This window comes from Brachionichthys hirsutus, chromosome 10, assembly GCF_040956055.1.
Source record: "Brachionichthys hirsutus isolate HB-005 chromosome 10, CSIRO-AGI_Bhir_v1, whole genome shotgun sequence".
NCBI lineage: Eukaryota > Metazoa > Chordata > Actinopteri > Lophiiformes > Brachionichthyidae > Brachionichthys > Brachionichthys hirsutus.
In genome coordinates, this window is record NC_090906.1 from 8,262,219 (window position 1) to 8,290,148 (window position 27,930).

At 43.1% G+C, this 27,930-nt stretch overlaps 1 protein-coding gene across 1 annotated transcript; it reads right to left on the bottom strand.

The window, feature by feature from the left end:
- Window positions 1-1,622: 1,622 nt before the first annotated feature.
- On the bottom strand, window positions 1,623-27,755 carry LOC137900515 (disks large homolog 4). The gene is made up of 22 exons (XM_068744615.1): window positions 27,654-27,755; window positions 21,711-21,872; window positions 17,501-17,557; window positions 12,466-12,519; window positions 11,848-11,898; window positions 11,587-11,711; window positions 9,799-9,968; window positions 9,512-9,648; window positions 8,363-8,507; window positions 7,802-7,937; window positions 7,317-7,473; window positions 7,123-7,225; window positions 5,850-5,964; window positions 4,764-4,940; window positions 4,595-4,637; window positions 4,488-4,518; window positions 3,849-3,896; window positions 3,646-3,747; window positions 3,241-3,413; window positions 2,822-2,934; window positions 2,599-2,690; window positions 1,623-1,729 (listed from the first exon to the last, which is right to left on the bottom strand). Exons 1-22 carry the CDS (start codon window positions 27,753-27,755, stop codon window positions 1,623-1,625), a joined length of 2,400 nt encoding a protein of 799 aa, XP_068600716.1.
- Between the last annotated feature and the right edge of the window lie 175 nt (window positions 27,756-27,930).

Genomic DNA, 27,930 nt, shown 5'->3' on the forward strand with positions numbered 1-27,930 from the left:
GGCCATTTATTTGATGAATTAGCTTTAATTTGTGTGGACACAAGAGGGAGGAAAGTAAGTAGACAAAGTGGAAGAGAGAGAATAAAAGAAGACCAATTTGTCCTCCAGTGAGGAGTTTCCACACACACTATATGTATACTCACTGAGAGCATGCGTGCATACACACACACACACACACACGCCATGGCTTTTAATGCGGCCACTGGAAACAGTGTGTACATCCAACGGCTGAGGGATTATTCTGGAAGAGTGAGTGGCGAGTCGGACATGGCGAGATGAAGCTAACAGCTCTGCTGTTTGTGCCTAGAGAGATAACATTCATCCCGGACTCTGACTAGGAGATCAGAACAGCCAGTCCCCCTGTAGCAGAGTGTGCTAGGTTACAGCTGAGGTTAAGCTCTAAGTGTATGTGTGTGTGTGTGTGCGTGTGTTTGACAGTGGATGGGTGCAAGAGTGTGTGTACATAAGAGAGGAGAGGAGCAGAAGGAACACACACCCCACATCCTCGCCTTTCTTTTTTCTTTTCAAGTCAGGTTTTTGTCTCCATTGTCTTTGATGATGCATGCACAAATTCAGCATACGGGTTTTCTTATTATTATCGTCTGAACTGCTTTTAAGTAATGCCTCGCAATATTCAACACGGGGATTAATGAAATATCAGTCTTGGTCGATGAGGTGAGTCAACTCTCAGAACCAAGTGGGGGGGGAGAAAAAAAAAAAAAGACTTTTTAGCTGAGAAAATATTCCTCATCAAGAGGGACTCAATTTTCTCCCCTTTCCTGTCACGAAACAAGGCAGAGCTGACAGGAGGAAGAGGAAGAGGAAGAGGAGAGAAATAAAGGAGATGATATAAAAAGAGGGGAGAGAGTGGTTTTTTTGGACACCTCAGTCTCAGACACAGGTACGTGGGGGTGTTCAATGGACAAGTGGGACTTGATAACAGGAGAGAAGGTCTGAGGTGGTTTTAATGCTACCTCGGCGTCTGTGCCTGCTGATGTCGCATGCCCAGATTGAGTGTCCATCCAGATGACGTGGACGGCGGTTCACACATGGCACCACAATGCGACTGAAATCTGTCACGCAATCAAGTAATTGGATTCCCGTGTACTTCTAGCTGTTGTGTGGCTGAAACTGCATTTAACAGAAGAAGAAGAAGAAAAAACACTTTTTTGTTTGGCAGCACTTAATCAGTTGTGTTCAGCACATCTGTATCCCTACGTTCGGATGCAGTCACAGCTGTATTTAGAGCTGTCCACTTGTGGCCAAAGATGCATTTTAATGCCAAGTGTGAACAGTGGCTCAAAACGCCGCCTCATTAAAGTGAAATCCAGATAAAGTCTTTTTCAGTCCAATTACACATCGCTGTGTCGACATCTGTCTCTGAGTCTCCCCCCCTTTGGTGTCATCCTCTGCCCTCGCTCGGTCCTTTTCTGAATCCGTCTCAGCTTCTGTCTGTCTTCGTACGTGTTTGTCTCTGTGTCGTTCACTGTGATTGCCTAAGCGCTGACTTTTGCTGGAGGGTAGACAGGAAGGCGAGGCTAGCTTGACTGCAGGGGGGGGGGGGTGAAGGGTGGTGTCGGTTGGCGATTGGGAAGGAAGCGGGCGCACGGGCGCGTGCAGCATCACAGCCTCTCCCGGGTGGGGATCCAGATGTAAGGCCCCGATTGCTCCTCGATCACTGTCTTTACTTTGTGGTAGACCTCTTCGAAGCTGTCTCCCTCCACAACAGCTGCAAGCGGCAAGAAAGGAGGGTGAGCGGGAGAGAGTAGCGTCGGGAAAAGAGGAGAAGGAGCAGGAGGAAAAATAGAATCATTAGGGGGAGAAGAAAGACTGGGAGAATGTTAGTCACTGTGAGAAATAATTTAATGTGAACACAAATTCATCATCCACGTGCATCCGTAATATTGTGAGAAATCACAATGGTAGTGTCTATTATGCATGCGTTTCTACAAAGTCTCCCACATATTTATTCACTCTCACACACATTCTCTTGTTGGATCATGAAATGTCAAATATGGCAGCTGTTCCAGATTTGTTATAAAGCGTAGACGCCACTGGATTTGTGGAAAGATCTCATATTAATATTCCGTCGACTGCTGTGATTTGCCCCAAATGTGTCTCCTGCATGTTAAAATTCCAAATTCCTTCTAAGAGACATTCATTTTCTCTCCTGACTTATTCAGCTCTGTCAGGAGCGCGGCGAGGGGAAGCGCGTCTTTATTGGGAAGGTCTGATCCATCGTAAGAATTACTTGGAATTAACCAATCAGACGCAAGAAAAGTGACTGAGGTGTGTGCACATCATTCGCTGAGTTCCAGCAATGAACTGAACATATGGACAATCTGTTGTTTCCACGCTCTTTGTTAAGATCATTATGATCACTGCTACGCATCATATAGATTATAGATAGCAAACGAGTGCACGGCAGATTGCAAACACGTTTGCACAAGCTCACGTTTACAGTCCAACAGTCCAAAGCCAAATCCGAAAGCAAATGCAGAGTGTGTACACAGTAGCAGTTTGCATGTGAGCTCAGTGTTGGCGCATCATGTCTGTGCTCTGTAGTCAAACAGACGCCTCCCGCGGCGTCTCTCTTACCTGAGAAGCACTCAAGGAAGTCTTGTTCAAGTTTTAGGGCTCGGTCCATCCCTTTCCTGGCCTGCTCCTCCGTGAGACGAGTGTTGATCTCTCTGTAAAAAACAACAACAACAAGTCAAACCAAGCCCTCATTCGAGCGCGGTGATTTCTGTTGTCATTGATTTACGACGCGGCGTATCGGCAGCGTTGAAATGTATGACGTAAGAGCATTTGTGCTACATACAAGACATTCTCCAGCGATTTGGGTCTGACGAAGATGGCTATAGGATGGAGCTGAGCTGCTTGTAGTCGACGCACTGCGTTGGCCGATACATCCAGGATGCAGTGCTTCCCTTGCTACTCCAGCACACATGCAAGGGAAAAGAAATGCTGAGGATTAATAGGCACATCCTCTTAGCAATGGCTTCTATTACACCGAAAGTTAATTAGGTAATAATCCATGACGGGATGGAACTCATTTTTTTAAAAAAATCTCAAATAGAGACACATCTGAATGATATTCTCGCATCTAATATTATAATGTCAGTGCAAACAATTAGTAGTCAAGAAAATAAATTAAATTAGCTACTATAAAGAACTGTTAAAATGAATTTTAGCACTGCTGTTGATTGTTATTTCTTATTTCATCATGCTGTTGCTCACCTGCTCGGCCACCTCGCGGACACTCTGCACACTAGTGCCGTACAGGTGGCTGTTGTACTGGCCCGCCTCGATGAACCGATGGCTCTGAATGTCCTTCTCCATTTGTTCCCTTGACGACACAAAGTGATAGTCCCGTCCATCCACCTCATACTCCCTCTTTGGCCGCGTGGTGTCTGTCAATCGAAGGACGTGAAAAAAAAAAAAAAAGAAAAATAGAAGATTCTAGCAACACATCAACTCACACCACTCTGAAGCTCTTTAATCACGTTCATTTAAATGAATGGCTTCACCGGGAGGGATGCGTTACGCAGGCATCAGCCTAAAACGGCTGCTGGTGGCGCTGGTGACATCAAATAAAATACAGAGATTGGATCAGTCTCTGTGACTGACGGCGTAATTACTTACGTGGGACACAAGATCCAAACTTATCAGGGAACTCAGACAACAGGTCATCATTTATCCTGTCTTTTACGGGGCCCAGAATGATGATGGGTCTCGCGTAATGGACTAGAGGAGGAGAGAAAGAAGAAGCAGAGCATTCAGGAAAGTGGATTTTTTTTTTACTTAATATAAAAGTCTTAAATAATCTCTTTCTTTTATGACCTTACCTTCCACTTGGGTGACTGTCTCATAACTGTGTGAGGTTTTATCTCTCCCTGGTGACAGAACACAGAGGCATTCAGACAAATTTCTTTTCACAATTATAAATGACATTTAGATTTATGTCTGTGTGTGTGTGTGTGTGTGTGTGCACGTCTTCCCACGTTTGTGTGCAGAGAAACAATTTATTTTCAAATGTCGCAGCTAATACGTAAGACGTTGTTACTGGAATTACTCACAGTAACCATGTGACTCTGTTGGAGGTGAGGTGAGCGATGGACTGCAGCCTGGAGGACATTGTGCAGTTGTCCATGTAATGTCCACAAATTGGCAGTGAGGCATTTGGAGATGACGGCCATGAGAATGGGATCGGAACTTCTCTTGTACTGGCATTTAATACATTTTCAGGATGCTACGGCCTCGTGCAATGGAGTTATTCATCTTGTCACCGATATGCAAAACCGGTTTCTGCGTCTGATTTCCATTTAAATGCATAAACATGTAGATTAGTTTTATGCAAATAAAGAAACTGGTTGGAAATTGGGCTCCCGTTTCTAATTAGTGGAGTTAAGGTTAATTGTAGTCAGATAAAGTCACTAATATGTAAATGTAGCTTGCCTTGTTAATGGTACCTTTACTGTAATTACCTTGAGTGCTCAAGCTGTCTCGACCATGGTCCTGCAAAAGAAAGAAGAGCAGAGATTTACATAGCAGGAACCAGCTTCATTCAAACAGTGGCGGTTAGTGAACGTACCCTCTCTTTGGTGTTAATTTGAGACCACTCTTTTCTTTCCACCCTGCAGATTTAAGAAAGACGGTACAATGATTATATTCTGTAGAAAACTTAAATCATGGAGTTCATGCAATTTCGAAAACACGTGATAAATAATGTCCCGCAAACTCTCACTCACAGTGTGTCTGACCTGTGCTTGCTCGGGATGAAGCCGACCTCCTCAGCCTCATTCTGGGGGCTGACCTTACGGGCCTGCCACCACTCCTCATCCCCGCAGTCCAACACATGCAGCACATCACCAAACCTGAAGCCCAGCGCCTGACTGAGGAAGCCACAGTCTGCAGTCTTGTCGTAGTCAAAAAGAGCCCTGGGTGACGATAGCATTCAAATCAGGCTCTAATAATTCAAGCTCTAAAATGAAACCTTTGTACCTGATGTCTGAAAACATTGCATGATGCATTGCATGTGTCATGACAGTGCTTGATTAGTGTTGATTATTTATGGAGGCAGTCCGAATCAAGATGAACTTTGTTTTCTAGGTGGTAAATACTGGATGGACGCACAGACTTGACGCTGATTGGGAAATTCAAAGTGGATGCATTTTTCTTAACATGAAAGTTGATACCAGCCACCCACGAGGCTGTTTGAAGTATTTACCCTTTGTTTCAATGATATTGCACAAAGTATTTCTAACTCAGCATTTCTTTTCTGGTGTCAATGAATCTTATTTTTTTTTTACTTTCAACACTCCACCACTTCATCAGGCTTGGCACCAGCTCATACATTTAAAAACAACTGTTGGCACCACAGCAGCACTTTAGTGGATGACTGGCTTCACTGAATGACTGACAGCAATGCTACAAAAAGATCAATAAGTGCAGATCAATCCAGTTATAATGCCCCCCTACAAAAGATTCCTTGCCCTAAAACAGATGCTAGCAAATGCCAGATTTAACAGAGTACATTGTCTGTCATTTATTGTGGCTAAATATGTTCAAATTGTTGCCTTGTCTGCAAATGTAGAAGCATTTGCCAATTTATTGAAATAAAATTTTCTAAGAAATTCTCTACAAGCAGTAAAAAAAACACAATTCCCTCATCAAAGCCCACATAAATGTATAACAATCCATCATCTACCTGATTTAAATTAGCCAACAGTCAAGCGTAAACATGTAATAATGATCACTGTTGCTCAGTGTAATAAAGAGGATGACCTGCATCCTTCGCTCGGCCCCTGTTATATCTGTGCAGAGTATTTCTACTCTGTGCATGAGACCTGATGTAGAAGCCTCTCTTTGGGTTGCTCCTCAGCGTCGTGGTCCCAGAGCCCATGCTGCTGTTCATCAGCTGCTCCCTCAAGTCATGGATCTTGGCCTCAAAACGACTGTATTCTGAAACAAACAAATACAAAATATTTTGGTTCAGACAGCCCAACTTGTCGCCCAAAACCAGTATAGGATCTTGAACTTGGATATTCCTCGAAAAATCAAATAAAAAAATACAAATTTCAAGTCAATGTCCCTTGAATAACTTAGAGGTGGGCAGAAATGGCTCGTTTATCTACATTATTTAGTTATTTATTGGACCTATTAGCCCTCATAACATTGTAAGAACAGCAAATGTCCCTATCAAATTTTAAAGGGATGGAAAAACACACTTAAGCTTTGTAAATAATAGAAAACAAATCAAATTTGACATCCACTCCAGTCATTACAGTTCAGCACGATGTTTTCTATAACCAACAATGAGCATCAGCATCGAGGGATTTATCTTAGTTTCAGGAGCAACGCTGCACCAACTTCCTGCTTTGCTGTGACATTAAGAAGCACCATTTGATAAGCACCAAATGCATCACGATGAGAGGCAGGTGATTGGTCAGATTGGGTGAAAATATATTGAAGGGCTGATACTTACCAACATTCACCAGGTTTCATCTTCTAGCCGCAAGTCGTTCTGTATCAAAACGACTTGTTCAAACCCTCGTCTTTTAACGCTATGTAAAGTGGCTTACGGCTGCGATATTTATACCAAGGTGAAAACGATGAGGCTGTCTGGTGAAGAAAACGCATCCATTGTCGAGATCGGCCCGGAGTAGCGATCTGTAAGTGCCGCCGTTTCCCCAAATGTAAAATCTGTAAAGCCTCATTACACATAATTAACTTGAATGATTTACCGTGAGGTTAAATGATGTCATGGATTGCCAGGCAACAAGAAAATATGCAAGCAGCTAAGCTAATGAAAGAATTAACAATTCTGTGGTTATGGTCAATAGTCAAGAACTTAAAAGCTATTTCTTTGCCCGTGGACAAAATGTCGTCCTGATTTTATTGAAATATTCTGCCATGATCAAATTGAGCAGAGGGTGCAAGGTCGAACCATTCGTCAAGCGCATTATGATTGACAGCTGACTTGAAATGGCAATTTGAGTAAAAAAAAAAAAAAACAGTTTTGAAGTTGATCAAAATGTAAATATCTCAGCAGGCATAATTTCTTCTGAAGAATATGTCCTGCATTAGAAACATGGCGTGTGTGACAGCTGCTGGCTTTACCATCGGGTCTGTACTGAGCAATGATGGTGACCGTCTGGCCGGCGTTCTTCAGCGCTGCGGCGGCCTGTTCATGTGTGGCCATGCGCAGGTCCACTCCATTCACCTGTCGCACGCGCAGGACGACAGCTTTACTGAACTTGCTCAGAGTCCATGTGCACATGCATTGATGTGTGAGATCTTAAATGCATCTTTACGCTGAGGATCTGGTCGCCCTTGTGCAGCTCTCCGCTGAGGTCGGCCGGCCCCCCCGCCAGGATGAAAGAGATGAAGATCCCCTCTCCGTCTTCTCCTCCGACGATGTTGAACCCCAGACCTGTGGAGCCTCTGTGGATCAGAACTCTGCGAGGCTCCCTGGACCAGAGACAAAGGAGGCAAAAGCAATCGCGTTATCAATAACATTTTCCAACACTTTTTAAACAAAATGAAATGAAATTAAACAATAAAACATTCCATGAATGCTGCTGCTACTTCAGCAGCCGCCCATTGGTGTATGAGTGTGTGTGTGAATGTGAGGCTTTGTAAAGCACTTTGGGCACCACGAAGGTGAAGAACAAGCACTATATAAGTGCTGGTATAGTACAAATACCACTGCTGACTACTACTAGTACTACTATACAATTAATTAATCAGTAGACAGCAGATTACAGGATAAATGTTTCGCTGAACAAACGGCGCTCACCTCGGGATGTCATCGTCTCCCATCATGCCGTGCAGGATGGGAGAAAACCGACTGGGTGAGGTGGGAGTGAGCGCTTGAGGATAATCCGACCCCAGATAATTGGTGTGGCTGAGTTCAGTATCCATGTGAGAGTATGCTGGAAACGCACAAACACAAGCGGTCTTATACACCGGGCAGGTACTGTACACAGCAGCGATGATCGATTGTACATCCCAAACGGACTATCTTGGGATATCAGTGCATTTTCTATTGACCAAATGTTGATAAAAAATATTAATAACTAAAATGGGGAAGTGGAGTAGAACGATAGCCATTAGAAAATATAAATACTCAAGTCAAGTAAGAGTACCTGTAAAGCAATACAAGAGCGAAATGTACTTGAGGGGAAAATAAATCCTGAACCTGAACACTTCAGTTTCTTTTTTTTTATAAAGATAAACGATTCCCTCTGTACTTCAATTTAGACTAACTGCACCAATCTCTCATCTATTGTGGTTTTATGTTCTTAACACAACACACAGTCAGCACAAAGCCGTGTGCCGGCTGCACAGAGGGTCTTACTGCTGGTGAGGTCTGGGGGGTTATAGGAGTTGGCCAGGAACAGGTTGTTCGGCTTGGCCACCCTGAGGTACACCACTTCTGCTGTGTTCTTCAGAGCCCCCACTGCATCCTCATGCATCACATCTTCGAGACACACATTGTTAACCTGTTTTTTTTTATCACAATAAAATGAGAAACACAATTACGATTACTGTGATAGCACTAAAAATAAAAGCACCACAAAATACTTGTTATTATTAATTTCTAATCTGAAGTACAGAAAATCTGTCAAGCAGTCCATCAACAATCAGATTTTCAACCCGACGCTGCACAAATAAACGACAAATGTGATTGTATATGTTCAGTGATCATTTCTATCAGCACTGCGTGCAGGTCTTAAGGAAAATGCTCATTAATTGGACGGGACTTTAGAAAATAACTCCATATACGTGAAATGTGTTTTTAATACTAATAACAAATAATGAGCAGGAGCCACACTTTAGACTACAGCATTAGCTCAGACACAAAGCTCCATTATTATCAGACACCAAACTCCATTTTGAGGATGATGTGCTGGAGCCTGCTGTCAGGTGCTGTGACCCTGATCTCCAGTAGATGGCAGTAAAGCTACTTGAGACTCTGTTCAACCCTTCATGAATTCCCTTCAAGGCTGTCAAGAAGATACTACAATTTTTAATTACTACAAATTAAATAAATACTTGCATACAAATATAACTCTTTTGATTACACAAAAAAAAATTAAAATCCATGAGCATCAAGTACGCTAATTATTGTTTTTCAAAACTTTTTAATTAGTGACCTGCTTGCCTTTCCGCTGGAGAAAAAGTCACTCAACGCATACTAACACATTTGTAATAATTTCAATATCTGTGTAGCCTTGGGTGGAAAATTTAATCGTAGCTGTATTTTTCCAAGACGGAATACTTTAAACAACTTCAATTAACAAATTAATGATAAAAAATAAAGTCATGCCTTGAAAATTACAGATGTAATTTATTATGGTTCTTAATACCTCCATGCTTTTTTGTATGCACAGATTTGTGTGATTGTGTGCATAAAATTTCAGCGTGTGAGTCTGTCAGTGATGCATATTTGTACTGTAGTGGCGTATAACTCAGTACACTGATATTTATCACATGAGTGACCGACCGCTAAGATCTTGTCCCCAATCTGCAGGCGACAATCTTTATGAGCTGCTCCTCCTTCAATGATCTTGGTGACATAGATACTATTATCTCCAGGTATGTGCTGGTTTCCAACCCCTCCTGCAATGCTGAAACCTAAACCTGAGAAAAGGGAGACAGAAACCGAGCAAAGGAAGTACAAGATAAGTTTGTTAGATAAATCTATATGGATCTAAAGGATCCTTAACTCCACACACAAGTGGTTCTGTCCTGCAGTATTGGAGGCTGCAGACCGGCTGCTCTCCTGCGTACCTTTAGGCCCTTTGATGAGTTTGATTTCTGTGACTTTCTCTGCCGCTGGTTTTCTGCGGAGAACATAGAGGCGAACGATAGCACCTGCCTCCTTTAGAGCCTCCACAGCCTGGCTATGTGTCACCTCCCTCACGTCAACATCATTCACAAACAAGATGCAGTCATTCACACTAGGGAACAGAGAGAGAGAGATAGAGAGAGACAAAGAGAGAGAGAGAGGGAGAGAGAGACGGGAAATACAACAGAGCTTTTTGTGATGTAAAATCCAGGTGGCTGTTTATCATGTGTGGAGTCCACGCTTGACAAAACCTCTATAATCCTTCACCAGAAGAGGTCAGAAGAAGTCAAACCCCCCCAAGCATCTCAGTGTCCATATTAATGAGAGCAGAATCCTCCAGCCATTGATCTAGCTTTAGCTGCATTATAGAGCTCTTTGTTAACGCATGCTGAGAATGTAAAGTCCAAGTAGAGCCTGTTTCCAGAAGAGATACAGATTTTCCATTCATATATGCGAAATTGATTATTACGGCCACCAGTAATTATTTAGTTTTAGGGCAACAAAAGTTTTGTGAGCGCTGGAAGATTGTTTGGGAATCTACTCTACATTCAAACTGCGTCTCTCCTCCTTTTCGTGCTCCAGCCGGTCGGTGTTCCTGTTAAACCAATCAGAGATTGTCGTGACCTCTGTGAGACAGTCCTGTCTCTGCTAATGGCAGCTGTCATTCCAGCGCCAGATTGATGCGAAGCTCTGCCACCTCATTCACCTCCAACTTTAATCACAAACTACTAATCGCATCACGATTCCTGCTCCACATTGCATCCGTCCACGTTGCATCCATCCACATTGCACCCATCCACATTGCACCCATCCACATCGCATCCATCCATATCACATCCATTTAAAATCATCATCACACCTTTTACACATTATTCACTTTTTTCTTTTTATTCTGGCAGCTATTGTACAACTCTTTCACCACCATAGCATCCATTTATTGTCTTTTTCACGTAGGAGCGTACATACAAGCTTTAAAATACAAATTAATTAAATTGTTACAAATCAGCAAGTCTTTATTCTGATTTTTTTTAAATATTTTTTAAATACATATTATGGACGTGGCTGAATAACTCCTGATAAGAATCATCATCGCCTTAAAGCAACATGACTTAACACCCACAAACGGCAGGCTTTTATAGAACATAACTCCATACCATTAGGCTTTAAACTCCCTTCCATTAGGAGGAGTGACATTCATTTTCACATATAATGGAGAGCTCTTGCACATGGCAGAGAGTAAAGGCCAAGAAAAGAAAAACCCACAGTTAATATAAGTGCTCTCTCCAGGCCTGTCTTAAACTCTGCAGTCCATCCAGATGGACATTTATAGGCCATCTACAAAGAAGACGGAGTCTCTGTGCTGGGATTACTTATTTCAGTGTGAAGTGGACAAAAGGCTCTTAAGGAGAAACAGCCCAAACTCCTGAGGTTGACATTCGTCATTTTGTTACCATTGATTTTTGAACAATGTAGTCTTGTTGCTGCAGATGTTCTTGTTTCAACAGTTAATGTAAATATTTATCGATTGACTTGAAAAATGGAACAGAAATACTGTGCGCGGAAACGTTGAACCCCATGAACATCAAATCCAAACAGTAAAAGTACATAAAAATAAAAGCTCTAGTTCGTTCTCTTTTCCAAAGCGAGCTTGATGGTAGTAAAACGATTGCTGCTGGCCTGAATCGCTAACTTGAACAGAATGAACTCATAGCGTGTCTGAATGGTTTCACCTCAGCCGACCGTCCTGAGCTGCGGCTCCTCCTGGGATGATTTTGGTGATGAAGATGCTGGGGTCATCGCCCACATGAGGGTTGTCGGTTCCTCCGGCTATGCTAAAGCCAAGGCCTGAGTTACCCTGCAGTAGCAGATGAGACAGAGTGATTGGCATCATTGGTGTTTGATTTGCTGCAGAGAGCACGATCCATAACAAATATGGCCGAACTACAAGGAGGGCAAAACATGTAAAACGCATCAAGCGTTGTCAGACTCACTCTCTCCAGCGTGATCTCCTCATACTCGATTTCCCCCTCTGTCCCATTCACCTGTTGGAGGGGGGGGGGTTAGTGTATTCGTTACTGTTGCTTCTGTTTGACTTGCTCTGTGTGGCATGCATGGCCTATAACAGCTGCACTGCTCTTCATGACTAATTTGCCTTCTGGCTGAACGGCGTCGCTCGAGTACATAAGCTATACCTCTGCAATTAAGGAGGTCCCTGAGGAAGAGGGGGGAATTAAAGCGCTTCAGACTTCACTGTTTTGGTTCTGACCTAGAAAAAAAAAACCTTTCTGTGCTGCAGTCTGCAGCCGCTTCAGTCTGCGATGGAAGCGGGCCTCTTATTCTAATGCCTCACAGTTTCTGAGAATATCTTCAAGGCATTGATCTGCTTTCATCCCCCCCGCCCAAGTTATTTTCTGTTCTTTGTATCTAAAAGAGAAACCTCATTTGACATGAAAAGCAGTCACATTTAACACCTCAGATTAAAGCAAAAAGCGACGGTCCACCCGGATGCAGGTAAAAATGATCGCCGATGATGCAGACTATATAGGAAGGAAGTCGTGCGCTTGAGCCGGACGCCATGCAAAAATAGGGAGATTAAACACGGCGCTTACGTATGGGGAGCCATCGAGAGTGTCGGCGTTCACCACCACTGGAGCATTAGTTCCCTGTAGGCAGAGAGGAGAAACGTTATCAGGGTATAATGGCAAAAAAGAAAAAGAAAGGGCTACAGAGCACAGCCGGAGAGCTGTTATTAGAGCTCAGAGGCTCTGTAGCGACTTCCTGGCCATCAGCTGTTTCAAAACATGACCTCTCAGACTAGTGCGGCACCATGACGACACGTAGCGATGGTGATCTCTCGGCACAATCGGAATGAGGATGAGGAAATAGTAACTGAGTGACAGACAGCACAGTGAACATCGAGGAGTCGCCTCACAGAGCCACGCCAGTTCAGTCATACAGCATCACTGACGTGGAATAGTAAATACCCATCAGGAAGAAAGTGACACAGACATTATGAATCCAATTTACATCGACGCAGACGTCAACACGCCAACGCTGGCTATTCACCCCACAACCTTCCTTTTCTTCATGCCCTCCTCTTTTTCCCCTTTTGATTTAGAGAAGAGTGTCGTCCACATGAGGTAAAGGCGATACAACCCCCCCCCCCCCCCCCCCCGCCCCCTCAACATGTCATGCTTAGCTATACTGCACGCGGCCCAATTGTAACCGTGCCTGACCTGTCCTGAGCCGCGTGGCTGTCCATCGGGCCATGTTGCTGAACATTATGTCAAATTCCTCCTCATCCAGAGACAGGAATAATGAGCATCGCCAGCAGAAATGTAAGCCCTGTGCAGGCGGTTTTTTCCTGAAGGGATTTTGACAGCATCTTCTCTCTCCCTCTCTCTGTTCTGTCAAGTCACTCGACCGCTGGGTTGTTAGGATTTACAATGTTTGGCCGCACTTGCCCACCTCTATTTCAGCACCACCTATTCAGCCAACTGGTCCTTTTGTCACATGTCTAGAGGCAGCGCGCGACCATCCATCTGCACCCAGGGCCCTTTCGCCTGTTGATGAATCTATCTGCAGAATGGTATGTGCCGGAATATGCAAATTCCAAGGGAAACAAGGGACACCAACAGCTGAATACAGAGAATTTAAATCCCGGAAAACGATCACCCTCTGTTGAAGCCATCCCTCTGCGGATGTACACGTTCATCTGGGGCGCATGACCCGTTTGGAAATAGGAAGTAAAGTAGCCCCAATAATACTGCTGTGTTTTATCCTTTCCTGTTGTGTGCAAAAAATTTAAAGCTGTCTCTTTTGGGTTCTAGAAAATCAGCATGTCAATTTTCCAGGTTTTATTTTATGAATAAAAGAAGAATAAATGTTGGTTTCATTCGTTAATTATCTTCTTGAAGACGAGACAAGCAGCTCGTCTTCAGTCATTGATGTGAATCCGGGTCGTGGGTTTTCACGCTGTTGCCTATCCCAGCTGGCTAGAGGTGGCGGCTGCCGGGTACACCCTGGATAAGTTGCCAGTTTATTACAGGGCCATGGCGGTTTCATGTGGAACAAAAATAATTACCCTACACACTGCGACAAGATCAGGCACATTTCATCCTGCAAACACACACAAACTCACACACACACACATTGCTTGAGCAGGATTTGATTTATAATACCAGATTTGATTACTTCCTGTCACCGAGTATGAATCCGGTACTATCTTGGGTGTAGCCATAGCTACTATATTAGCTTCATATACAGAGGCAATAGAAATCTTGGTACCATAACAATAATATAATCAAACATCTCAAAGCCACTGAGAATCAAAGCAAATTCCTATTTCTGAGTTAAAATCATAGAAAGACACGTTTTATGATGATCTCCTACCATCTTATGACGTCGATGTTTCTTGGCTTTCCGAACACCGCTAAGGAACCGGCAGCCCATCTTTTTGGCGTGCCACACCGATGTGAGCATTCTCCTTCAGCGTCAAACTACAAATCGCAACTGATGCTGGGAGCGCCGCCCTCTTCACATCCCCACACAGCAGACGTCCACACCAAATGTCTCTCCACCAGAGTCAAAACACACTCTAGAAGTTTCTTTTTTCAAAAAAATTCCCAAAAGGAACCCTGAAATATGGGCCGTCAGGTTTAGGCTGTCCCATAACAGGTGGATCAGAGCCCACAGAGCATCCAGAGATCCTCATGCAGTTGAAAGATATGTTTGCCTTCCTACCAACATCAAAGATAGCATGCACTTCTGATACAAAAAGCTCAGGCCAATCAGTGTCCTCAACACTGGAGGAAGACCAATATTATCCCCCAAAACAGGCTTGAATGATAAAATTACTCCTCGCCAATGCCACTCGTCATTTCACAGAGTCGTCTTCTCCTCGGAAATCGTCCAGAGAAAAATAAGCCTTTTACAGAGACTCCTCCATCCATCGTCGATCTGGTGGCAGTGGACTGCGATAGCAACGCGTCCCTGCTGCCGGTCTGTGCTCGGCGAGAACGCAGCGCACCCCCCTCCCATCCCCGCTGCGCAGGGAAAGAGGAGCGAGCAGGAAAAGTTTTATGGCGATTGCTCTGCTGTCTCGCTGCAGAGCGTCGATGCGGGCGACGTGAAGGCTATTCTCTGGCTGAAATGAATGGACAAGCAGCTCAAAGTGACTTGAATTTTTTTTTAGTAGGAACTTGAGGCCTGGAAACTGCAGATCAACAGTCAGTCAACCAGACCAGTGCAACTTGAACCTAGTAGAAGCAGTGAGAATGGGAATATGTAGCTTGACACTTGATTTCAGATTTTTCATACATATATATATATATATATTTGTAATTTATTTAGGTCTATATTGCAATATTTGTTTTTGCATTTCTCTCGATTCCAATTGCAAAGCCTTTCGCTATCGACCGCACTATCATTCACCATTCGCAGCTCTTTTCTCCTCTCCTGGCATTCCTATTCTTCCTCTCGTCCTCCTTTCTCCCCTCTGCCTCCCAAAGGATGCGCTGCTGCTGCTGCTGCACTGTAATTACACCAAAGCTGCAGGGACGTATTTAAACATTTATTAAAAGAAAAGTAGGAGAGAAGATAGAGACCAGATACGGACGAGAACAGAGAGAGGATATAGAACACAGGAATTTAATCCTTACATCAAAAACGCTCATGTCTGTCAAACACATCTTGGAGACACTTGTCTTGGTGGAAACATAATATGTATAGAAAGTAAGGTAAGAGAAGGATAGAAGTATATTTTTATTAGAGGAGACAGAGTGTAATATAATCTGTGCAGGTCCTGGGTCCTCAGTCAACCCGCTAATTGTCACACTTCTCAGCAGGTAGAGAAAAGGCAAATGTGTCGTGCAACATTTACAGCTCAAGAAATGTGATCTTTTTAAGTGAACATGCAGGGACAAAAAACAAATATATCCTTGTCTGGATGCTTCATAAGAATCTAAATAAGGAGTGACTGAGAGTGTGCTCTCTCACGTTTACTGAGGGCTTTGTGGTATTTTCACTGGCTCGTCCTCAGTCACAAACTTCTCTGTGATTTCCTCTTTCATGTATTCATGTGAGGCTTGAATGTTGGATTAGAAGACAGTGGGATTCACTGCAGAGGAGAAATACCCGTAATGCAAAACTAATATATAAGATATAAGATTTTATGCTCATTAGCTTTGTTCTTCAAAAACAACGATTAAATAACAACAGTTTCCTGTTCCTTCATCAAAGCGATGGAAAATGGAAAATTATGTCACAGCAAATTCTGTAGTCCCACAGTAAAAGGAGGGCATGATGGCTTATTGAGTCATATAGAGTGGAAGAGTTAGAGGGCTCATTAATGTAAGCGCAGATCGATATAAAAAGTTCTCTGTTCGAATGCTTCGAGAGAGAATCCAACCCATAAATCAACACCGGTTAGAGGAGTACCGGCAAAACGGCACACCTTTAAAAGCAACCGACAGCACCGCCTGCACATCGGTGACAAACACGACACTCATACACACGTACTGTAATACACATACTAGATAACTTAGGAGATAATTAAATTGTGCAGAGTGAAGTACTTCTGTGTTCTGTGCACAGACACTTCTCTCTTACTGATGACGTCATGCTATTGAGTTCAGAATGTCACACATTAATTTGTACAAATTACAGGCAGGCTCTATTCGGTACGGTGCGTTCAAGGTCGGGGGAAACGGGCTAAGATGAGAAGCGCCGTAGTAACAAGAATACTCCACTCCTTCCCGTCGTTGCCCTTTAAAAAGAATTATATTCCAGTTTGCTTTTAACAAGCTTTTGCTTTCAGACTTACAGATGTTTATAAATTGCATTTCGTTTGATGCTGTAAGAGGGAATCACTTATGGCAGTTAATTATAAATAGATTCTGCCTTTTTATATATTTCTTTTCCACATTGAAAGGCAGACAGAATCTTTGGAGCTATTCATGGTGCATCAGGCTAATTCAACCTGTCTAATCATGAAAATGCTTTGAAAAAATAAGCAGCACAGCCATTTTTCAAGGTTACGGAAGTCGCTGTGAACAATCAGCCCAACACTGACACCTACGGGCCTCAGCCTGTCCTGCAAGACAATCACGTCCAGCTTTTGAATGCACCCAACGCACCTTCACGTGTCGTTTACCGTTGATTTTCCAATTTCAAGGTATATTTTTGTGTGAATATATCATATGAAAAAACTAATTCAAGAGAAAAATGCTGGCACAATTATTTCTTTACTCAAAAACAGGACCTACACTGCAAATACTTTCATACATTCACTTGGCTGAGGTGAGGGGGCATATATGATTATAACAGAGTACATCAAGTGTCATGGTTTTTCACTTCCAACCATGTGATTTCAGGCTCAACAATAATCAATGAGTACAATTACATCAAATCAGATCGAGGCGTTTCAATGACAATGAGTATGAAGACTCGCATCACCAGAAGAAGATCTCATTCTCTGCAGATAATATAGTCTTGAACGGGAAACCACACCTTAAGTGACACCAAATCCAGTACAGATGGGAAATGAAGACACCAGAATCAGACGGACAGTGACGATGATAATGGATAACGACGGCGGTAACGTTCAGCGTGGATCAGGATTGGCACGGATCGCTGTGATCTTACCAGTGTGGAAACAGCAGAGGTGTACATTGGAGTGTGTCCCGTAGACATCAGCACAGGCTGCAAAACAGAACGGAGAGGGTAACTGTGCAGGCCATGCAAGGGGGAGCGGCGGGTACAGACTGACACATATTCACATCTGGGTTCACAGAAGAAGACAAAGCCGTTCATTCCAGAACCTCAAATGGAAAATATGAAAAGAAAAGAAAAAGCAAATTAAATATTTATGAAACTCAGCAGTGTGCCATCCAGAAACATGGGATACAGAAAGCATAACATAAAATCTGCATAACTGAAAACTGGAATTCATGCACCTGCAAGTGTACAGCATACTTTGGCCCGTTAGTGCGAGTATATGAATTCACAGATACGGTATATTTTAAAGATATATTATAGATACCAAAAAGAAATGAAATAGAAAAGAAATAGCATAGTAATTGTTTTTATGACCCAGCACTCAGTTTACTAAAAAACAGTTAACCAATAAGGAACAGGGGGATTATTATGTTTGTTATATCAGAATGGATCTCACTGAGCTGGAGCTCCCACTCCTATTTTTCTCATGCAGAAATAGTTTCCTATTAATAGCTCCACCAAATTTGTTTCACTCTCAACTGGACTTTGAAAAACAATCACTCGACAGCTTTCCATGAAACTTGGAGGAAGACTCAGCCACCGTAAACACCGGAATGAATTTGGATTTTGTTTCTTTCACATTGAGAGGCTGTGGAGGGGTGTGAAGTGGATGTAGAATGCTAAACAATAACGTGTAGCATTGCAATATTTAACCATACAAAACCCTTCAAGAATTTCCTTGCAGATAAATGAGGTAAATCAAGCGCACACAGTCAGTCTGACTGCTGCCAGTCAAGCAGGGAGAGGAGTGCAGGAAAGGAAAGTGCAGCAGCGTGAGAAAGTACTACATGTTTACTCGCCACGCACCATGCCACAGTGTAAGGAATAGAGCCACAATCGCACAAACCGAAAAACTACTACTGTGTGAGGAGGTAATACTAGTACAAGAGTTGACAGGGAGGGCAGATAAGCAGCCTCCACCCTCATCATCATCACCATCGTCACCATCTTTGTCAACAACTCTTTTCGACGGCATCGCCTCCAAGGAGTAAAAATCTCCTCCCTTCATTTGTAGCATGATGATTAGCAGCGTGTCCCTCCTGACGGGTTTAATGTATGTAATAGATGAATGATTATGGTTGCTGAGGCTGCCTGGGTGACAAACTAAATACCTTCAACCGTGATTGTTAGACGACCCGCCAGCCTCGGAATGAGTTTTTAATACACGTATTAACATATATATATATATATATATATTCTTAAAATGTAAAAGATAAAGAGCACCTACGTAAAATGATGCAAGCAATTTACTGTGAATGAAGTGAAGCCACAATCTTTTTTTTTTATTTCACACTGCATTTGGTTCCATTTCATGCGGCAAAACACAACTGTTCATAAATAATGGCAGTATTCCAGAAATAGAAATCGGGCCAATCCTTGTTCCCAGAACACTGAACAACAGCAACATGTTCCCTTTTATGCGATGGGAGAAATACCCTCAAGGCAGAATTTTGTGACGCTTGAAGGTGCCATTGTTACTGTTTTATCACAAATTATAATTGTGAATCGTCTGCCACAAACGCCACCAGAGGTTAAATGCTAAAAGGTCGACACTTTAAAAACAGGCAACGTGCAACAAGCACACAGGGTTCATCCCAAACTGCTGTTAATGTTTGTGCAGGGACACTGTGGCGTAGTGGTTAGCACTGTTGCCTCACAGCAAGAAGGGCATGGGTTAAATTCCCAGCATGGCCTTTCTGTGGAGTGTTTGCATGTTCTCTCCGTGTCTGAATGGGTTCTTCTCCGGATACTCCAGCTTCCCTCCACCACTGGAACAAACATGCATCTTAGGAACGTTGGGTAAAACATAACAAAACAAAAACAAAAACCCAAGACGAACAAAATCGTTCAAGAAATAAAATGGAGCTTATATAAACTTAAAACTAGTTAACCGAGTAGCACGATGATTTTAATTTGAGATATGACCATTGATGTGTAGTCTAACATTAGATCAGAACATCTTACTTAAAATGTAATTACTACTTGGCACAGATACTCTGTAATAAATTGTGCACCCATCAGCTGTGAATAATTAATTACTGTCCCTGTCCCTTGGTATGTGCCGGGGGGGACGACAGATTAGACTGGAAGAAGGGGAATCACAGAAATCACAGAAAGGCCGGGAGAAAATCGCACATCTGCTCTTTCTAAAACTGCTTTCGTGCTTTGATTCTACGTCACAGTATTGCAACATATTGTCTACGTAAGCAGTGAATGATAATACGGCACATTTCCGCTTATAACCCTTCACAGCATGGCGGAGTCTGGCGTCACGCTTTCATATGACGAAGCAGCAGAGTCAGAAACATAAAAACCAACACACCCCTGCTGTAGAGCATCTCGGCAGATGCATTCGGTCCTTGGGGATTTCAGCTAACTCCCACCACGTGAGGTTAGACAGACACTCCGCCCCTAACAGGAGCGACGTCTGCGATCTCCTAATAGCCACTGAGGCTGTTTAATAACAGACGTGGACACATGAGACAGATTATCGAGTGAGCATTATAGTTTACACCTGCTTGGCATCTGTAGCTACAGCCAGTGCAACTTCATGCAACGTGGCTCTGCTCATATTCCTCCCGATGTCAGCCGTCTGCTTTGACTGTGTCACCAGGAGCTCTCGTGTTGGATCCGTCTCTGCCGTGGAGCTCTAACGGAAGATTGTGTTCCTGCATGACGATCCACATCCGTGACCCGAGTGTCTGAGGCACTGATCAGAATCAGCTCAGCGTCATCCTGCATCAGCGGAACTTGTCAAACTGTAATTAGATTTTACGGGTGCCTTCCATGTACGCGGGAAGTTTTGCCAGTCTCATCTGAATTATCTCTAATTCACAAATCTATCAACGAGTGTTTGCATTTCAGCGTGCGAATCGGAAGCATCGCAGCTGTTTCACGTTATAATTGATTAGGATAAATTGGTCTCTGACCACATCCTGAAATGACTCATGAGAGTACATCATCCAGTCCGTCTCGCGCCCGTCTGCAGTTTGATCTTCCTGCTGTTAAGCTCTGATACCAAATTACCCCCACATCTGTGGTCAAACAGGCATCAAGCTGGTATGAAACATAGAGACGCAGTGGGATGGATTTCTTCGTGAATATGTTGCATCCTCCATCAAAGTGCTCGTAGGAGAATTACAGTTAGAAGATTACTTATCGCATTAAATAAAAAGTTATAATTGATGCTGTGTTCTAATGAACCAATAACACGGCATTTAGAGAAACCTGCCTGGTGACTGAGCTCAGAATTCGAGACCCAGTATCTACATTAATAGTAAGATGGTAATTAAGCAAATTAAGTTAGTGTTTCACTTCCATGGTAGCTACTTCTATATAATCAGGTCATGTTCTCACCGGCATCTGTTTGCGTGTTGATTTTGGCTTTTAGCAGGATAACACTAAAACTTCACGGATTTTATTGACACTTTGTGGGATTGAAGAATCTGTTTATTTAACTTTTGGAATTTTTTGTGAGGGTATTTTATGAAAAAAACAACAACAACAGTTAAACATGATGACAACACTGCTGGGTAGGGAGAGAGTGAAATAACCGAGCGAGGGATGGTGCAAAAAAACGGAGGCGCATTTTGAGGCTACCTGATTTTTGTGCTTTCTTGTGTTTGAACTGGAATCTGCAATATTGTGCATTAATCTCATTCTGATCAAGAGAATATTGGAGCCGGATAAAGCCATGATTTTTGGAGTTATAATTACATTTCTTATAACCAGACCTTAATAACTGAGATAACATTGATAATTCTTAACAGGAATTTTTTTTTTAAGTCACCTGCTTGTTGTGTAATAACAATACATATAGCAATTCAGGTTACATTTGCTTGTTGAGAAAACATTCCTGGTTTTGATCAGTTGCTTAACAGCTTGACAGATTTCCATAAAACTTGGTGGAAAAGCGGAGAAAGTGCCAAAGAAAAAAAAAGTATCACACACAGTATATGGATGTATTCATGTTATTTCCTTGTCTTTCCTTCTCACAGCTGTTTTCATTTTGTTGGAATTTAGAATTTAATTTCTCATTAGACTTGTGTGTGTGTGTGTGTGTGTGTGCGTGTCCTACCTTAACAGGAGAGATGTGTGTGTGAGGTGCATAGCCATGTATCGCCTCCATGGCAGCAAGGTTCTTGTCACTCATGTGAAGCATCTCAGCACTTTTCCCTGAAGCCAGATGTGCTGGACTGTGCTCCAAGGGGGGCGTCTCCTCATCCTGGTACCTGTACTTCTGCAGATGCACACACATACACACACACACGGATATTAGTTCCAAGAGGACTGTATGAGGAGTGTATACAGTATACACATACTGCATTATGCAAACATTGTATAAAGTGTAAAATGTGTGACGCCCACAAATACAAAAGCAAAGAATGCCCCTCTATGCTGAGCAAAGTGCCCGTCCTCCTCAACCGGACCAACCAGAGCTGTGACTCATAATGGCTGTGGTCAGAGATCCTGCGGCTTCTTCTGAGTAACCTTCGTCTCCTACTGATATCCCACACCAGGCCCTGCCAGCAGCCCACAGTGTTCGCCACACATGGTAGGTTTCATTCTAGGTGTGATGGCCCAAAAAATCTGCATGACATTTTCCATGAGCAACACATCAGAAGGTGGGCTGGAGCACTGTGGAGAGCTCCCGCACAGTCCGGTGGGTTAGCGCTTGTCCTTCTGCTACAAATCCAAAATCCCTGAAGGCCATTAGGCGTAGAATATTCTGTGCTGCACTGCATTCTGCCAAAGGAGACCATTTGGAGAGATCATATGAATTTTGTTTCAAGGCCCGATGACCAGTTCCGCCACTCTGCCCTCTCGATTTTTAGAGATGAAAGGGTGCATCACCCATCCCTGTCACAGACAGGCTGCCTAGCAACCACAGCAGAGATTGCGGCGCTACAGTTGGAGCTGCCAGCACCGGACCTGGATCATATTACACCGAGACAGCAAGATAGGGAGGGAGTGAAATAGAGATGACGATAAAGGAGAAAGTGATGGGGAAGGGTAAAAAATGAAACGCAAAAAACAAAACAAAAAAAAAGCAAATCCCAACAAAGGGAAGCAGAAAACAGAAGCGTGGAGATGGATCTGAAAGAAAAAGAATCGCTGGCAGGCTCGTTCCATAATTACAGGTTGACAAGCAGGAACAAATGATTTTTGTTCATTCAGTGCAGCAGAGGTGCGTGTAAACACAGATTAAACGTTATGTACCTGCAAACCGAAAACAACCAAACTACAGGTCAAGTGACTCATCTCAATATTAAATATATACATAAACTCAAAAGTAAAAAAGAGAACCCCCCCCCCCCCCCAAATTAATATAAACCTCACAGAGATTCGCAAATAACATGAACCACTTAAACGTAGACCTCGGCGCTTTGGTCTCAACTCTCCCCCCCCCCGCTTTCCGCATGACCAACTCTTATGCTGCCTTCTGTTCCACTGGTGGGGGCAGTGATGGTTTAGATGTTGCAGTGTCCTTCAGGTATAGATTGTTTTACTGCTGGTCACAATGCTCAGAATAATAATAAAAAAAACAGCATAAAAACACAACTGAGAGTCCGAGAAGTAAAAAAAAATGCTTTGGGAGCGCCGCTTGTCACTTTGTAATTTGGGAATGTAATTATTTAGCACCGGGATGATTAACTTGGCATTGCGGGTCATTACAATTTCCCCGTCGTTACTCATCGCTACATTCACCTGGTGCTCCAGGTATTACACCACCAATTTAAAACATCCACAATGCAGACGGGCAGTTCTGAGTGCTGAGAGCAAAGGCAAGCGAACAAAATGACGTCATTATCGTTTGTCTTTCTGATGACTTTCATTCAAAAATGACGACTTTCTTCTAAACTTTTCTTCTGCTTCTGTACATATTTTGGTGCCACTGGTCATTCATGTAATGCAGCTGTTCTCACGTGGATAATTGTACTTGCAGTTATCAGAAGGACATTTTTTGCAGGAGTGAATCGACTAGAATATGATGTAATTCTACTTAACTGACCGTGCGCTCGCTAGTTTGCTCTAGGCCCCAAATGAGAGGCCATGTGGTCCAAACCCCACCACTAGAGGCTTCTATTCAGACCACAATGGCAAGAACAAAGACAGATAACCCAGCAGACACAGTAACATGGCGCTCTCCAACAGAGACCTGACTCAGACTACCCTGGTGAGGAATGAGGATTTTTTTTAACCTTTTGTTTCAGAATTATTATTTTTTTTTACTAAACAACCACAACTGAGCAACCAAGAGTTAAATTGTAAAACATAATGTACACCAATTTCACACATGCTTAAATTATGTAAATTTATAAAACATTATATATATATGACGATTTTACACTTTCTAATAGTATGACATATATTATGCTAATTATTATGACCTCTTGACCTGGAGCTGTCAAAATTGAGTTTGACGAGTCATCCTCTCAGAGGTATTTTGCACCGCCTAGCACGGCTGCTAGTGCTCGGCGGTGGTGAGCATTGTGCCTGCAGACAGACATGGTGGATGCACACATGTATATTAATGTCTTATTTGAATGGACTGCACTATTGTTAAAAAGACTAATTAGTTTACTAAGTGCTGACCGATTTTCAGTTCAGCCATTCTTGCAATTAATATCATGAATTCCCATGCCCGCTATAGAATTAACACAACACATCTGGATTTATCATATGGTATTGTCTACTTTAATAAACATAATTGGGCATCGTGTCAATACATTTTGCTGTCTTGGGGGCCCTCCAGGTGGTTTATAACAGCTTCCAACAATTAAAATCCGCTTCTACCGGTACAAACAGTTCACTAAATCACCTCTCCAATAAAAGACTAGCACAATACAATCCCTCTCTCTGACTTTATTGGGCTAGTATATCACCATGGAAGGATTAGAGAACATCTTTAAGGAAATACACCGTTATAAAAGGTCAATATAAGGAGAGTCCCCACAATTTATAGCCGCAGTTGTCGGCCCTTGTGTGCTATAATCTGAAATGCATACCGAGTGGCTGAATAAGCTGTGCCTTTAATGGTTGGAGGAGTTCATTTAATGTAGAGCAAATATCAAATGCTATCTACCGTGATCTCAGTTTGCCATTCAAGGCTCTTGTTAAATTACCGGTACGCTGCATTAGGTAATTGACTCAAAACTAACCTCACCTCTCAGTTGTGCCATTTGCACAGAAATGTGCATTGCAAAAGCGCATGACATTTACATGGTTAGAGAAACATGAGAGGATGTTCAGGTAAACATCACAGGTCAACAATCTCATGCACATCCTCACAGGAGCTTTTATCACTTCTGACATTTGTATCTTTAAATGAGTGATTATTGTGTGAGGCTTTGATTCTGTGCGGAGCTTCTCAGCTCTGCTGAAAGGAACTGCGGTGAAATTTAGTTTGCATTCTGTGCCTTTCAGTTCAGTGAATCTGCACAGAATGATATTCTTGAAACACATTTTTCAAGGAAAAATCAAAATCTGGTAATCCAGAATATTTTTTTAATTTTGAAGCTACCTCTGATCATCGCTATCTACAAACTCATCAGGCATTAGTTTATTGTATTCTATAGATAATTCCTGTACAAACTTTCACAAAAGAGAAATAATTCAATAATTAATAGACTTAAAACCAGAAAGAAAATGTCATTTTAGCTTTACCACCACAGCACATCAAAATGCAGTCATTTTTGTCTTCTCAGTTGATTCTCACTCTCAAGTGCCAAACCCCAAACACAGTTTTCATCTCATTTGTATCATCACAAATTCACAACTGGTGTTGCCAGCCAGCACCCACCAGTCAAACTGCTTTTTCCATGTCTGTTTAATCCTCCGAAGACAGAAAACTCGCTCATCTCCTGCCAACGCTAACTTCATTTTGTGCTCTAAGGTGTTTCCGCCACAACACTTTGATGAGCTTGCGTGTCCTTTAGCTACCGGTATGCGTGCTGCAACAACAACAACAGCCTTTACATTTACCAAGGGGCAGAATGCTTAAAGCTGCAACGAGGCAGAGATTTTAATGCATGAATCCAGCCGGCCTGAATCAAAAAAGGTGCTGCTGCAGCAAAGACGATCATATCCACCCATGCATGCCCCAGGTTCATCCGGTATGACCACGAAACAAGGCAACCCATCTTTAAATAATATGCAGATTCACTTCTTGTGATTTTGACATTTGCACTGGCTTATGCTGGCACGCTTGAATATTTGAGTCCATTCAAATAAGTCAGGGTCTCTTGCAGGAAAGCCGTACGGCCCTCATCAGTCAGACAACTGTTCACTGCGAGAAACATCTAGATTATTACTTTTTTTTATTTTATTCTGCATGGCTTTTAAAGATAATATTTCTACAGGCCCATTTCTGTTCAGTGCTGTAGGTCTTATACGATGAGTGTGCAACTAAATCCCACAGCCTCAACACAATTTAGCAGCAGCAATGTTGGAGGGTTGATAAGCAGGGAAGAGCAGCTTGGCATGCTAAAGGTGGCTGCCTGGACAGGGCTTCCTCTGCGTGGCTTTGAGGCTACTGTCATTGTCTCGCGACTCCTTATGAAGCGAGATGACACAAACAGGTCGAACCCACAGCTGGATGCGAGGATCAAAGCATCATTTATACGACAAAGATCAAACGTAAACGAGTGCTTCGCATGTAAGGACACAGATGTGCAGCTCAGTAAAGCAAAGCACCTCTGATTTGGTATCAGTTACCGTCTGATTGGCTGATAATGGCGATGAGTGACAGCAGGTCGTATCCCTGTCCACTTTCCAGTAAGAACATCTGAGCATTGATTCCCAGGGTGTGGTGATCATCGATCTTGATGCTGAGATGAAGGCTCACTTATCCGTGAGTTGTAAATCATTCATCACAGTAATACTCTGCTGCCATTAAATCTCTCTCCTTATGCTAGTTTACATTGTACGGCCTTCAGTATAGGTGCAGAACTTAAAGACAAACGTCCGCGAGGCAGTCTATCTCGATTCAATGCTACGAGGCCATCGATGAGCATTACGCATCAAAGAGCACATTAAAACACTGCTGAACTTCCAAGCACATAAAGATTCTTTTAATCAAGTTCCTGAATTAAAGATGACTGACGCTCTGCTTTGTTTGGGAATAAAGGTTATGAAATGAAATAACCTTGGAGGATCACCTGTAGGGAAGTGACCAGTAATGTGGTCACTGTTGTACAGATTTAGGAGAATCTAAAAGGAGGGTGTCGTGTCAGATGGAGAAACAGAGGAAGTTATAAATCAGGAGCAGGGACATGTGGGATTGTCTGAATTGATAACACTCAACATTAAGCACAGCAGTGAACCAGGATTAAAAATATCCACATTTGAGTTATCCAGCTGTTTTACAGGTCGACAAAAGATCAAAATAGCCATGGATGATGAGACGTAACAGAACTATTGACCCGTTTCTTAGGATAACGCTTCAAAATGCATTAAGTCAAATAATAAAACTAAACGAAACTAAATGTTAGCTGTGAATCTGCACACACATAATCTGTCTGAATGCTGGAGGAACCAATGAGCTGCCATCCTGGAAGCACCTGAAGCTATAGGAGGGAGGTGAAGCACAGAGTGACTGAATGAATGAATGAATGAATGAATGAATGACCATGACCCACTCAACAGTACATAAAACCGCACGCTGGCATAATGGATTGGTTCAATAACCAACACAGAAAATATTATATTTATTTCTTGTAAACTGACAGTGCGTCCTCCAAGGTCGCGAAAACGCCAGCCTATAGGACGCACAGAGCCGCGCGTGAACTCAGGAGCGTGGAAAACCCGTCTCGGTGCCGCGTGGGGGAGGAGGAGGATGTCATTGATCGAATCCCTGTTAACATGCAGGGTAAGAGAAGCTGCCAACGATGCCGCCTCCCGGTCTGCGTAATAGAGATCGGCCATTTATGAGCATGACCCCCACATGAGCAAAAGAACACGCCGTAGGGGGGAGTGTGGTTACCGGACCGCCGTTACCCCCCCCACCCCCCGGTCTTACCTTGCAGCCGAACATGAGCGACAAGGTCCGGTTGCTGCAGATGACCTTACACTGGCACATGACCGGCGACAGACACTTTAAACTCCTGAGAGGCAACGACATCAGTCCGGAACCGGAACCGGAACCAGAACCAGAACCAGAACCAGAACCTCCTCACACCCCCACCGCACCGACCAGAACCAGAACTTCACACCCCCACCGCACCGGCAGCACAGACCACTGAGACCGGAGCTCGTCGCTCCGTGGAGGGGGCGGGTCGATCCGGTAACAGGCGGGG

Excerpts from the sequence above, each read along its gene's own strand:
- LOC137900515 (XM_068744615.1), bottom strand. The coding sequence starts at position 27,755 with ATGTCGTTGCCTCTCAGGAGTTTAAAGTGTCTGTCGCCGGTCATGTGC. Across the intron at positions 12,520-17,500 it reads CCTCTGCTGTTTCCACACTG|GGAACTAATGCTCCAGTGGT; the intron begins GTAAGATCACAG and ends CTCTGCCTACAG. Across the intron at positions 9,649-9,798 it reads ACTCATCAAAGGGCCTAAAG|GTTTAGGTTTCAGCATTGCA; the intron begins GTACGCAGGAGA and ends CCCTTTTCTCAG.